The 14,707-nt window shown below is 42.7% G+C and overlaps 1 protein-coding gene across 1 annotated transcript; it reads left to right on the top strand.

Annotated features, from left to right (window-relative positions):
• The first annotated feature begins 13,530 nt into the window (after positions 1-13,530).
• Positions 13,531-14,469, top strand: OR13J1B (olfactory receptor family 13 subfamily J member 1B). The gene has a single exon (NM_001390385.1). The coding sequence runs from the start codon at positions 13,531-13,533 to the stop codon at positions 14,467-14,469; it is 939 nt and encodes a 312-aa protein (NP_001377314.1).
• The last annotated feature ends 238 nt before the right edge of the window (positions 14,470-14,707 follow it).

Here is a 14,707-nt window from a genome sequence, read left to right as displayed (position 1 = left end):
TTAGTTGAGGAACTGGTAAATGTGGAAGGACTCAGAGGAAGAGGGAGAATCACAGCCAGCGTTTGAGAAGCTCAGAAATCCCTTTATAGGGACTTCTGGTGGTCCAGGGGTTACGACTCCTAACTTTCACTGCAGGGAGCATGGGTTTGACCCCTGGTCGGGGAACTAAGATCCCACATGCCATATGTTGTGCCCAAAAAAGTAAAAAAGAAAGAAATTCCTTCTTAGAAAAAGGTGCAGAAGTCCAGACAAGAGATGACGGGTGCCTGCATTCAGGCAGTATTAGGGAGAGGAACAGATGGACAGATGTAAAGTATATTTTTGAGCGGACATTCTAACTCTTTGATGTGGAAAATTAAGGAGTCAAGTATATCTCTTAAGTATCTGGAATGACCTACTGAGTGGTGAATCGGACAGGAATAACTTCAAGAAACCTGTTAGTGAAGGGAAGAGAGAGATGAGGTGGCAGCTGGAGGGAAAAAACAATATGTCAAAGCAGGTTTTATTTTAAAGATACAACAAGGTTAAGCTTTATGCTCTCAGAGGAGTCACTAGGGGAGAAGAGTAACTCATGAAATGAGGTTCCTGAGAAAGAGAAGGATTAGGACCAGGGATAGGATCAAGTGGGATGTTTTTAGATTGAGTCCTGGTCTCAGGGTCTGATGTCATGAGTCCAGTCAACTAGATACTTGAACTGATTCCCCCTTGGGCTTGCTTCCTCTTGCTTCCTGCCCACATTTTTTTTTTAATTTTAAGGTATGTGCTATGTATTATAAAAGTCTAAAAAAAGCAAAAGGATAGAAAAAGATATGTTAATCAAATGTTAAGCAAAAGAAAGATGGTATAATATTAATAACAGACAAGATAAAATTTTCAAGCAAAAATGATTACTTAAAAGGATTTCTTGTTGTTGTTCGGTTGCTCAGTCATGTCCCACTCTTTTGCAACACCATAGACTGTAGCTCACCAGGCTCCTCTGTTCACAGGGTTTTCTGGCCAAAATTACTGGAGCGGGTTGCCATTTCTTCCTCCAGAGGATATTCCAAACCCAGGTCTCCGCATCTCCTGCATTGCAGGCAGATTCTTTACTGTTGAGCCACAGGGGAAGCCTGAAAAGGATCTCTACATACACACAAAAGATTGTTTTCTGGGGACTTCCCTGGTGGTCCAGCGATTAAGAATCTGCCTTCCAGTGCAGGGGATGCAGGTTCAGTCCTTGGCCAGGAACTAAGATCCCACATGCCATGGGCAACTAAGCCTGAGTGCTGCAATTAAGACCCGACACAGTCAAATAAAAAAAAATAAATGTTAAAAAATTATTTTCACCAGCAGGATATACCAATTCCAGTCTTGTGTGTACCTGATGACATAGTCTCAAAATATATAAATTAAAAATTTATAGAACTGTAACCAGAATTGATAAATTCATAACGAAGAAAATGGATATAGCATATAGTGAAAGTGAAGTCACTCAGTCGTGTCTGACTTTTTGCGACCCGTGGACTGTAGCCCACCATGGTTATAGTGTATATATGTAAGTAACTGAGATATGAAGCTGACAAAACAATCAGTAGGGATTTAGATTTGAACAAAGGAATTATAAAACTTGATAAAATGGACATATATAGAAACACAGAGAAGACACATTATTTTCAAACACTCAGATAATATTTATGAAAAACGTTCAGAGAGTAGGTCATAACACAAATCACAACAGATTTTAAATAAACAGATTTGCTGACTATAATGAAATTAATTTTTATAATGAAATTAAATTAGAAATCAAGCTTAGATCAATTGTAAAAATTAGAAAGATTTACCTAAAAACTTCCATTTGCTTGGAAATTAAGAAACTAGAAAATAATAACTAGAAATAATAAGTAAAAGTTGGAAATTATTTAGAACCAGACAAAAACAAAAATAGTGTATATCAAAACTTGTGGCATGAAAAGAAAAGAGCATTTATATTAGAAAAAAGAAAGTCTGTAATTTAATGAGATTTTAAAAGTGAGAAAAAAGAAGCCCAAAGTTAGCAGAAGAAAGAAAATAATGGAGAGTAGAGCAGAAATAAATCAGTGAATAGAAAAATGATAGAAAAAGCCAACAAAACCAAGTTAATTTTTTTCTTAATAGAACTAAGGAAAAAGTAGTGAAAAGACTCAAATCAGAAATGAAAGAGGAGACAGTGCAAGTGATCACACAGAAATAAAAAGGAGTATTAACAATTATTATGAACAATTGAACACAAAAATTTAATAACCTAGAAGAAATGGATGCATTCCTAGAAACCTACCAAAACTGAATTGAGAAGAAATTTGAAAGCCTGAATAGACCAATAACAAATAAGGAAACTGAATCAGTAACCAAAAAATTCCAACAAGAAAGCCCAGGACTAGTTGGCTTCACAGGTGATAACTACTAAACACTCGAAGAAGAATTAAAACCAATCCTTCTAAAACTCTTCCAAAAAGAAAAAGATAGAAGAAGCAGGAACACTTAGAGACTCATGTTATGAGGCTAACATCACCCTGATACCAAAGTCAGACAAAGTCACCACTAGGCTGGTACCAAAGACTCAGGATCTTACTTTCTGGACCAAAGTTGGGACATAGTTTTCTGATTTGTGAATTTGTTGATGTGAAAAGCCATCCAGATTTATAAGAATGAAATTATATTTGAGGGATTATTCTCATTGAAAATGGCATAAAGATAAATATAAAGCTTAAAGAAAGAACATGTCAGTGAACAGACGGCTGGATTCTAAGAGAATAGATTGTTTTAACACAGATTTGTTCTCTTCTCTCAGAGTCTCCAAGCAGTAAGAAACTAGCAAAGCCCACGGTGGCCAGATAAAGAGCCACAGAGCTGGGGTACACAGATTTTCTTTCTACCAGATTCTTAGATCCATCATTCTACTGCCATAGAGATCTGCCTGGGCCTGAGCCCTGTAATTCAAGGTCTCACAGCCACTCCAACTCCCCAGCCCCAGAAGTCCAGAAGAATAGCCTGTTGTCCACAAGGTGGAGCCCAGGAGCTGGAGCCCTTCAGCTCAACCCAAGGCAATCCTAAACAGACAAGAATGAATTATCATGAGGAAGATGGGTTTATCTCAGAAATACAAGGAGAGTTCAATATGGTAACAATATGGATGGGAATCACTTCATTAACAGGTTACAAAAGAGCTGTGTGATCAGTAAAAGACCTGGATTAATGGAGAAACAATGTTTCTGAAGGGCTTCCCTAGTGGCTCAGTGATAAAGAATTCGGCTGCAATGTAGGAGATGCGGGTTGATTCCTGGGTGGGGAAGATCCCCTGGAGGAAAGCATGGCAACCCACTCCAGCGTTCTTGTCTGGAGAATCCTCAAGGGCAGAGGAGCCTGGTGAGCTACAGCCCTTAGGGTCACAAAGAGTGGGACACGACTGAAGCGACTGAGCAGCAGTGTTCCTAAAGGGGAAAGCTTGATTTCACGAAAATGTCACTTTTGCCCCCAAGTTAGTCAATAAATGAAAGGCAAAATCTCAGGATTTTTATGAAATTTGACAAGCTTATTGCAAAATTTTTCTGAAAAAGAAAATTTGCAAGGATAGCCAATATATTATTGAATAGGCTAGCCAATATATTATTGAATAGGCTAGTAAGAGAAAATTTGCCCTAAAGGATATCAGTACACCCTACAAATCTATAGCAACTGAACAGTGCGTATGGGGACAGTAAAAAACAAAAACAAAAACAATAATATTTCTTTAGAACAAAACAGTGAGTCTAGAAAGAGACTCATACATGTATGAAAAATTAGTATTGATAAAAATAGCACTTTTAAATATTGAGAAAAGGATAGCCTTTACAATAAATTCTGTTGGGGCAAGTAAACAAACTTACCCTATCTTGCAAGTAAATAACTAGAAAATAAACCCAGATAAAATAAGAGTGAAATTGAAAAACAAAACTTTTTAAAAGTACTAGGATAAAATATAGAACAGAAATGTATTTAAAAGTTTGGAGATATGAAGCAAGAGAAAGAAATTTAATTACTCCAAATCATTAAACTTCTATATAACAAAAGGCACCATAAACAAACAAAAAGGCCAAATGACAGAAAATATTCACCACACATATAATAAACAAAGGATATCGTAGAGAATACATAAGGGACTCTTAGAAATCAGTAGTCTTCAAAATTAGAAGAATGGGCATAAAATATGAAGACAATTAACAAAAGGAAAGTATTTAACAGCAAAAACTGATGTATAAAATTATGTTTAACAGGATTAGTAATAAGAAAAATGCAAAGTAAAACAATGATATCCATTTACATCCATCATAATGCAAAATATAAAAGGCTGATAACACACAATATCTGTCAGGGTATGCAGAAATGAGTACTATTGCACACTTGGAGATCTAAATTAAGACAGCATTTTTGAGGGCAATTTGGTTGCATCTTTCAAAAATTTAAATAATTATACTTTTGACATAATAATTTCCTACCAAGATATCTATCCTAGAGAAACAGATGTGTGTGTTAAAGAGCCACATAGAATCATTCTGTGCAGATTGTTTTGCATGGCAAAAAGAAAAACGCTGGAGATAAAAACAGGAAATGGTCGAGTAAGATTTAGTATATTTATACAATAAATTATTAAGCACCATATTATCAAGAAACAAGTAAGTATATGGAAATGTCTACATTGTAAATGCCTATATTGTGATTTGTTACAAAGCAAGCTTCGCATGTTAAGGAAAGACAGGATTTTTTTTAAAGACCCAAATAGAATTTTAAAGATGAAAAATATTATTTCTGAGATAAAAATTATATTAGATGACTCAGTGCAACATGGTACCCTTGACTGGCTCCAGAAAATAAAAATGACATTGGTGGGAAATTGGTGAAATTTGAGTAAAGCCTGTAGATTAATTGTATTGTATTAGTGTTAATTTCTTAGTTTTGATAGATGTACTATGTTTATATAAGGTATTAACATTAGAGAAAGCTTGGTGAAGGGTATATAGGAAACCTAGGTACTGTTCTGGAATTCTTCTGCCAACCTAAAACATTTTATAGGTTTCTTTTAAATATATTGAGTGGGATTAATGGCAGACCAAAACCTGCAGAACAAAATATTTGGTTAACTTGATGACATAGCAATATAAACTATCTAAAATAAAACATAGAGAGGAAAAAACTGAAAAAGAAAAGAAAGAGTAGAGTATCAGTGATCTTTGGGACAACCTCAAGTGCCCTAAGATAAGTACAACTGGGAAAAGGGTGACAGAATAAATAGTGTAAAAAAATAACGGTTGACATTTTTCCAAATATGATGAAAACTACCAACCCACAGATCCAAAAATCTCAACAAGCCTCAAGCAGAAGAAACATGAAAACACCTACACCAAGGCACATCACAATCAAATTGCTTACAACCAATGATAAAAAAAATATTAAAAGCAGCCAGAGAAAAAGGCACATTATGCAAAGGCACAGACATAAGGATGGCAGTAGACTTCCTTCTAGAAACCATGTAAGCCAGACAGTTGTGAAACATCTTTAAAATATGGGGGTGGAGGGGTTAGGGAGATAATACCATCAGAATTATGTACCAAGCAAGACTACTTCTCAAAAATGAAGGCAAAATAAAAATATTTTCAGATACACAGACGCTGAAATACTTTATCATTAGTAGACCATATCCATAAGAATGTTAAAAGAATTCCTTCAAGTAAAAGAAAAGTGATACCAGAAGGAAACCTAGATCTATACAAAGCAATTAGACCTGGAAGTGTAAATACATATAATATAAAAGATTTTTATATTATATATAAATACATATAAAAGATTTTAATATTATATACAAATACATATAGCAGTTTTTTCCTCTAATTTTTAAACTTCTTTTAAAACTAGTTGACTATTTGAAGCAAAAGTAGTACAATACTGCAGGATACGTAACATATGTGAAATGAAAATATATGACAACAATAGCTCAAAGCCCAAGAGAGGGGAAATAAAAGTGCATTGTTAAAAGGTTTATACACTATTGGTGAAGTGATACAGTATTAATTAAAGCTAAACTGATAGGTTATACTTAAAGCAACCACTAAAAATAAATGATCACTAGTATGCTGCTACGGGGCTTCCCAGGTGGCACAGTGGTAAAGACCTCATCTGCCAATGCAGGAGATAAAAGAGATGCAGACTCAAAGCTTGGGTTGAGAAGATCCCCTGGAGTAGGAAATGACAACCTGCTCCAGTATTCTTGCCTGGGAAATTTCATTGACAGAGAAGCCTTGTGGGTTACATTCCATGGGATTGCAAAGAGTCAGACACGACTGAGTGACTAAGCACACACACACACACCACCTGCCAATACACGAGATAAAATGAAATCATAGTGAATACTCAGTTAATCCAGAAGAATACAGAATACAATTTAAAAGGGAGAAAATAACAGATGGGACAATAGATAATAAAAAGCAAGATGGAAGATTTAAACCCAACCATATTCATAATCATTTAAAATATAAATGGCCTAAACATCCCAATTAAAAAGCAGAGGTTGTCAGATTGAATTTTTAAAGACCCAAATCTATCCTAATGGTGTATAAAGTCGATTTTAAAGAATATTAACAATGATAAAGGGCTTTCCTGGTGGCTCAGTGGTAAAGAACCTGCCTGCCAGTGGAGGGCACCTGCGTTCGATTCCTGGGTTGAGAAGATCCCCTGGAGAAGGAAATGGCAACCAACCCCAGTATACTTGCCATGGACAAGAATCCCATGGACAGAGGAGCCTGGCGAGCTACAGTCCATGGGATCACAAAAGAGCTGGACATAACTTAGTGACTAAACAACAGTGATAAACAGAATCATTTGAAAATGACAAAGGGATCAATTCATCAAGCACACATAACAATCCTAACAGTTCATGGATCTAATGGTAGAACTTCATAGTAAATGAAGCAAATACTGACAGAACAGACAGAGAAATAGACAAATCTATCACTGGAGCTGTAGATTTCATGACCTCTCCTTCAATAATTGAAAAAAAATAGAAAGTGAGGAAGGACAGAGAAGATTTGAACAACATTCTCCTCTAACTTGATATTTATAAAACACTTTATCCAGTAACAGCAGGATACACACTTTTTTTCAAAATGCATAGAAAACATTTATCATGAGGCGGGGCAGGCCACCAATATTTCTCATCCCCTCCAACTCTGAGTCGCAGAGGATAAATTTATGGTCAGTGCAGCTGAGAAGTTAGGGGTTCCCTTTCTCCCCAGAGTCCCCTCTTGTAGGGTGGAGGCTCTACACCAGATGGAGCAGCAGAGGATACTTGGGCCCCAATCTCACTCACCCCAGCTTTCAGGGTGCTGGGAGAGACAAGCTAAAATGACAAGAGGCTACTACCTACTACTCTTCACCCAGCACCCAGAGCAGTGGCTCAGAGACTTCATCCAGGGGAAGAGGAAGTCTATAAGAAGGGAAAATTCCAAAGCTCTCCTTCAAAGGAACTGACTCCATCTGAAACAGAGTGAGTAGAAGTTAATCCTAAACATGCCCCAGGAAACAGTGTACAGTAATGCAAAGACAAATAACCCAATTTTAAAAAGGGCAAAGGATCTGAATAACTGTTTCTCCAGAAAAGATATATAAATGGCCAATATGCATGTGAGAAATGCTCTACGTCACTTATCATAAAGGAAATGCAAACCACTATGAGATCACACCCACTAGGATGGTTATAACTAAAAAGGCAGATAATAACAAGTGTTCGTGAGGTTCTGGAGAAATTAGAACCCCAATAGATTGCTGATGGGATGTAAAATGGTACAGTCATTTTGGAAAACAGTCTGATAATTCCTCAGAAGATTAAGGAGAGTTATCATATGACCCAGCAATCCCACTCTTAGGTATGTACCCAAGGAAATGAAAACATATATCCATACAAAAACTTGTATTATATGAATGTTCATAGCGATAATATCCATAACAGTCAAAAAGTGGGAACTCAATGTCCTTCAACTGATGAATACATGAATGAAAACAGCCATTGTCGTAGACAATACTGTATCCTCCAAATATTCACATGTTGTGATCCTAACCCTAATGTGATCATAGGAGGTGGGGCCTTTGGGAGATGATTAAGTCAAAAGGGTTAAGCCCTCATGAATGGGATTCAGTTCAGTTCAGCTCAGTCACTCAGTCGTGTCCGACTCTTTGCAACCCCATGAACTGCAGCACACCAGGCCTCCCTGTCCACCACCAACTCCTGGAGTCCACCCAAACCCATGTCCACTGAGTTGGTGATGCCATCCAACCATCTCATCCTCTGTCATCCCCTTCTTCTCCTGCCCCCAATCTTTCCCAGCATCAGGGTCTTTTCCAGTGAGTCAGCTCTTCGCATCAGGTGGCCAAAGTATTGGAGTTTCAGCTTCAACATCAGTCCTTTCAATGAACACTCAGGACTGATCTCTTTTAGGATAGACTGGTTGGGTCTCCTTGCAGTTCAAGGGACCCTCAAGAGTCTTCTCCAACACCACAGTTCAAAAGCAACATGAATGGGATTAGTGCTTCTATAAAATAGACCCAGAAATGTAAATTGATGCAGTCACTATGGAAAACAGTATGGGGGTTCCTCAAAAAACTAGAGTTGCCACATAATCCAACAATCCCACTCTGGGGCACATATCTAGACAAAACTATATATAATTTGAAAAGATTCCAATGTTCATTGCAGCATAATTTACAATAGCCAAGCCTCCACAACTATGAAAAATAAATTTCTGTTGCTTATAAGCTGCCCAATCTATGGTATTCTGTTCTAGCAGCCCACATAGAGGAAGATACATAAACACCATGGAATTTAATTGACAAATTAAGTACTGATCCATGCTATACAATATAGCTCAAACTTAAAAGCATTACGCTGTTAATATATGAAAGAATTAGTCACAAAGGAACACATATCATATAATTTCATTGATATAAAATGACCAGAATAGAATTATATATAGAGAAAGTAGATTAGTGGTGGCCTGGGCCAAGCTGAGCACCGAAGAATTGATGCTTTTGAACTGTGGTGTTGGAGAAGACTCTTGAGAGTCCCTTGGACTACAAGGAGATTCAACCAGTCCATTCAAAAGCAGATCAGTCTTGGGTGTTCTCTGGAAGGAATGATGCTAAAGCTGAAACTCCAGTACTTTGGCCACCTCATGCGAAGAGTTGATTCATTGGAAAAGACTCTGATGCTGGGAGGGATTGAGGGCAGGAGAAGGGGACGACAGAGGATGAGATGGCTGGATGGCATCACCAACTCGATGGACGTGAGTTTGAGTGAACTCCAGGGGTTGGTAATGGACAGGGAGGCCTGGCGTGCTGTGATTCATGGGGTCGCAGAGTCAGACACGACTGAGTGACTGAACTGAACTGAGGGCCAGAAGAAACTTGAGTGGAAATGCAGTGTGACTGTTAATGGGGACAGAGTTTCCCTTAAAGGTGAAACTGCCTATCAATTGTTCATTCAGTCACTCCAATGTCTTTAAATGTATTCACCAAGAGTGGCCTATACATTGACTTAATTCTGCATCCATCCATCGATTCATTTATTGATCCTGTACACGTTCATGGCCCACACTGAGGACTGACCTGTGAGGGTGGATTCCTGGCCCTGAGTCACCTCCTCCAACTTTTGTACACCAATTAAGATCTCTAAGTAGACTCTGTGTAATTGGGTCTTTGGGACATCATCCCTGAAGTACCCCAAAGTTTCTAAGCTGGGTGAATTTCCCCTTCTGCCTCTAAATTGCCTTGGGGATGGTGCGGTCGCCTGGTGCAGGGAGCTTTGAAAGGTCCCTGCTCCCCAGGAGGCTGTCAGCCAGCATGGGGCTGGGAGCTGATCGGGCGGGCAGTCCCTGGCTGCTGACAGTGAACCACCGGGCACCCTGCTCAGCCTTGAGCCCACCAGAATCTCCTAGTTCTACCAAACCTGACACACTGCAGAGAATGCGCTGCATTCTAAGTGCTTGGTCTACTTCTCCCAAATTCTAAGAGCTCCACTTCACTGTATCATATTGCAAACACTTCACTAAACTCTACGACAGCCTAGGTGTGTCTCCTTAGTTTGGAAAGCTCCAGTAATGTGAAACTCCGGGTCCTGTCCACTGAGGTTCCCTGGCTAGAGGAGGCTCAGACCTGCTTCTTGGACCTGTTTTCTCCTGATTACAGCCAGTGAAGGTTCCTGGTCTCAGAAACATCTTCCAGGAAACAAGGCACATGGATCTGGAAGAGGCTGAAGGTAAGTAAAAAAATGGTGACATGGGGCAGAGGAAAGGGCTGGGATCAGGAGCCCCAGGGAACTCCTGCAGCCCTGGTTTCCCCTCTAACTCACTGTGCAGCACTGGGCAAGCCCCTTCCTTCTTTGAGTTTCATTTCTCCCATACATAACAAGGGGTGGTCTTGCTGATCTGCAAGCCCCCTCCTAGTTCAGACAGGTGTCATCCAGACTAGGAACCGCTCGGATTGAGCAGCCAGCTGCTCACTCCCAATGTGTCTTAGCCTCAGGAAGTGGCAATGGGACAGGAAGAAGTTGGCTGTGGCCAGGCTGGGGGCTTCAGCTTGGCCTTCAGAATCTGAGTGAGGAGGGGAGAGGGAGACCTCCCTATGGGCTGGTGGGGCTAAGCAACAGGCTGGAAGCCAGTGAGAAAGCTGAGCACCATCCTCCAGGTGCACACACACAGCCATGATGCATACAGGACAGAGGGTTCAGGTGGGCTAGGAGAGGATAAAGGGAGGCTCCCCAGGGGAAGTGGCACTTGGACTGGTTTTCACATAGCGTTTGGCCAGAAGATACGCTGAAAGACAACACTGTGGGCTCTGCAAACAAAGCTCCCTGGCCCAGCTCTGGGAAGCAGAGTCCCATAGCCTGCAGCCACATCCCTCCTCCTGGCTCTTCTTGGCCCCCAGTACAGGAGAGAAGGCTGAGCGGCTCAGATTCTCAGGTTCTCAGCACTCGGGCCGGAAGGCAGATTAAGCACTGAGCAGGTCTGCTCACCATGTCCCAGGTCTGAGCTTTCTTTGTGCTCATGGTTCATCCCAGGCAGAGATTGCTCCCCAACTGCAGGGCTGCTGCTTCTCCCGTGATACGTCAGGGCCCCTGCCTGGTCTCCATGCACCTCCTCTGTCCAGCCTGGTCCTCTGAAGCTCTGGCCACAGGTTCAAGGGCCTGCTTTACTGGTTGTGTGTGTGTGTATGTGTGTGTGTGTGCTTGTATGTGTGTGAAAGAGAACAAGAGTGAGTGCCTGCTGCACATACACTCAAGCAAAGGACTGTACATGCACAGACATGAGCCTGATGTGGTGTGTATACTCACAGGTGAAGGTGTGCACCTGGCTGCCAGTCAAGTGTTTGTGCACACAGGCAGGCAGGTGTGTCTCTAGACACAGTCAAAGCGAGGCAAGACCTTCTATCTGAGATCCCAGGGCAAGGCCAGTGCTTTCTTTGCTGCAGAAAGGCCCCTCCGCCCCCGAGGCAGCACGCAAAGTCAGGACCCCGCGTCTGTGCATGTGAGAGTATAGTCCACAGTGGCCCCAGTCTGGGCCTGACTGGGTGCTGGAGGCCCAGGGAGACCCACAGAGAGTCCACATCAGGAAGGATTTTGTGACGCGTCGAGTGGCCTGACAGCAAAAAGAAAAGTGTGTCTAAGGGAGTAACCTTTCTGTCACTAGAGGCATGCCAACAGAAGCAGGATGAGGCTCAGCTAGGAACTGGAGAGGATTTTTATCAGGGAATGGTTGAGGCTTCCTGGCCTGGAGGCACATGTGTTCTCATTCCTTCCCCTAATGCCTAGCACCCTGTCTGGGGTGTGAGAGGAACTCAATCCCTTCTCGATTCTGAAAGCAATAAACATGGTAGAACTAACAGAAGGAAACTGTCTCCCGCAAGGGTGGCATTGAGAGGACTGGTGCCCAGACCAGGCTTGGACAGTGTGTCCCACGGGTTCCAAGAGCCCGAAACACGAGGGAAAGTTTAAGTCCTGCTCCTTAGCTGGTGAGAAGATTGGGAGTAGGGAGAAACACTTAGGAAAAAGATGTCCATCTAGGGTGATGAAAGAACAACCAATATTTGGGGTTTAACAGAAGCAAACATCTGCTGTGAGCTCAGTGTAGCTGTCATGCTGTTAGGAGAACAGGATTCTAGACTCATCTTGCCAAGAACCTGCTGTGCAGCCTCAGTTTCCCTACCTGCACAGTGGGAGCTCCAGTGGATTAATCTCTCAGAGCTTATTGCAATTTGATGCCTAGGAGTTCATGAAGCCCAAGAAGCCCTGGCAAAGTTTAAGAGAAAATAGGAGGCAGGCTGAAGGCCCATCAAAGTTTCACTCAAAAACATATCAGTAGTCAGTTCAGTTGCTCAGACGTGTCCAAATCTTTGTGACCCCATGAACTGCAGCATGCTAGGGTTCCCTATCATCAATCCCAGTGCTTGCTCAAACTCGTGTCTCTTGAGTCAGTGGTGCCATCCAACCATCTCATCGTCTGTCTTCCCCTTCTCCTCCCGCCTTCAATCTTTCCCAGAATCAGGGTCTTTGCTAATTAGTCAGCTCTTTGCATCAGGTGGTCAAAGTATTGGTGCTTCAGTTTCAGCATCAGTCCTTCCAATGAATATGGTGAAGATCAATTCTGAAGGTCAATCCACAGTAGCTGATGAAGCAGGACCTATGGGCTCACAGGTGGACGAGCCCCTAATAGGCTCAGAGGCCAGGAGCCCCTCCAATACAAAGCACGTGTGCTTCATGCATGGAGACCAGAGCTGACTGCAGAGGCAAGTCAGAGTTTTGCAGGCTGGGAGATAAATGAGACAGGCATCTTCATCAGTGGGAAGTGTGATATAACTCAAGACTTCCTGAAAGCCAGGAGGACCCTCAGAGACCATCTAGCCCAGTGATTCTCAAAGTGTGGTCCCCTGACCAACAGAACAGCATCACTCAGACTGAATAAGATAGAAACTCTGTTTTCACCAACTTTCCAGGTGATTCTCATGTGATCTTTACAGGTGCTTCTAAGATTTGAGGACCTTCCATCCAGCCCATTGTTCCCAAAACTGTGCTGCTAGAATACTTATTTGCAGGAGGTTAACGGGTGCTCTGTAAAAGGAGGATCTATGGTCAAATAAGTTTGGGAACTACCTACTCTCTGCATCACTTTCAGAAAGTCACCAATCACAGTGGTGTGTTAACGACTCTGAGAAGTTCCACAGTAAATTCTTTGCTTTTGATTAATCCAACGTTGTTTCAAAATGCTTTTTCAGATTGCCCACATTTCCATTAACACTCTCTTAGAGAAATTCTGACCCACCTCATTCCTCGTTTTCCATGTGGATCTATTGATAACTGGAAGAAGTATTGGGCCTACCCAAAGTCTCAGAGAGAAAGTGTGTCAGGGCTCAAAAAGGCCCTAGCAATATGCTTCACCCATAAACCCTGCACCCTCTTACCCTGCCTCACAGCCATGCATCCCTCCAGAGCTCTGTGATATGGAGCCAGTCAACAGCACAGAGGTGTCTGAGTTCTTCCTGAAAGGATTTTCAGGTTACCCTGCCCTGGAGCACCTGTTCTTCCCTCTGTGCTCAGCCATGTACCTGGTGACCCTGCTGGGGAACACAGGCATCGTGGTGGTCAGCGTGCTGGATGCCCGCCTGCACACACCCATGTACTTCTTCCTGGGCAACCTCTCCATCCTGGACATCTGCTACACATCCACTTTTGTCCCCCTGATGCTTGTCCACCTCCTGTCAGCCCAGAAGACCATCTCCTTTCTTGGCTGTGCACTCCAGATGTGTCTGAGTCTGTCTACAGGCTCCACAGAGTGTCTGCTGCTCGCCATCATGGCCTATGATCGCTACCTGGCCATCTGCCGGCCCCTTAGGTACCCCGTGCTGATGAGCCACCGGCTCTGCTGGTTGCTGGCCGGAGCTGCCTGGGTCCTCGGTCTCTGCAAGTCAGTGACTGAGACAGTCATCGCCATGAGGCTGCCCTTCTGTGGCCACCGTGTGGTCAGTCACTTCATCTGCGAGATCCTGGCAGTCCTGAAGCTGGCCTGTGGTGACACGTCCATCAGTGAGGTCTTCCTGCTGGTGGGTGCCATCTTGCTGCTGCCCGTGCCCCTGGCCTTCATCTGCCTGTCCTACACACTTATCCTGGCCACCACCCTGAGGGTACCCTCAGCCGCCGGGCGCCGCAAAGCCTTCTCTACTTGCTCAGCACACCTGGCCGTGGTTATGCTTTTCTATGGCACCGTCATCTTCATGTACATGAAACCCAAGAGCAAGGAGGCTCATATCTCTGATGAGGTCTTCACGGTCCTCTATGCTGTGGTCACACCCATGCTGAACCCCGTCATCTACAGCCTGAGGAACAAGGAGGTGAAGGAGGCTGCCAGGAAGGTGTGGGGCAGGATACAGACCTCCAGGTGAGGGAGGCCAGGGCTCCTGCAGGTTAGCAGCTCAGGTCTGCCTTCGCCTACAGAGAGGATGGGTAGGGCGCAGAGTTGGGGGTCTGGAATCTTCAATCCAGAAAGGCAGCACCACCTCCCACTATTCCTGCCACAGATCCGAGCTCACAATTCACCTTTGTTCCTTCCCCAGGCAGAGCTTTGGGCCATCAGTCCCCGCATCTTCACACCAGCCTCCCTGCTGGCCTCAAGATTTCAGT

This window comes from Bos taurus, chromosome 8 (assembly GCF_002263795.3).
Source record: "Bos taurus isolate L1 Dominette 01449 registration number 42190680 breed Hereford chromosome 8, ARS-UCD2.0, whole genome shotgun sequence".
Lineage (NCBI taxonomy): Eukaryota > Metazoa > Chordata > Mammalia > Artiodactyla > Bovidae > Bos > Bos taurus.
The sequence above is the reverse complement of the archived record's forward strand: the minus strand, read 5'-3'. Positions and strand labels throughout refer to the sequence as shown.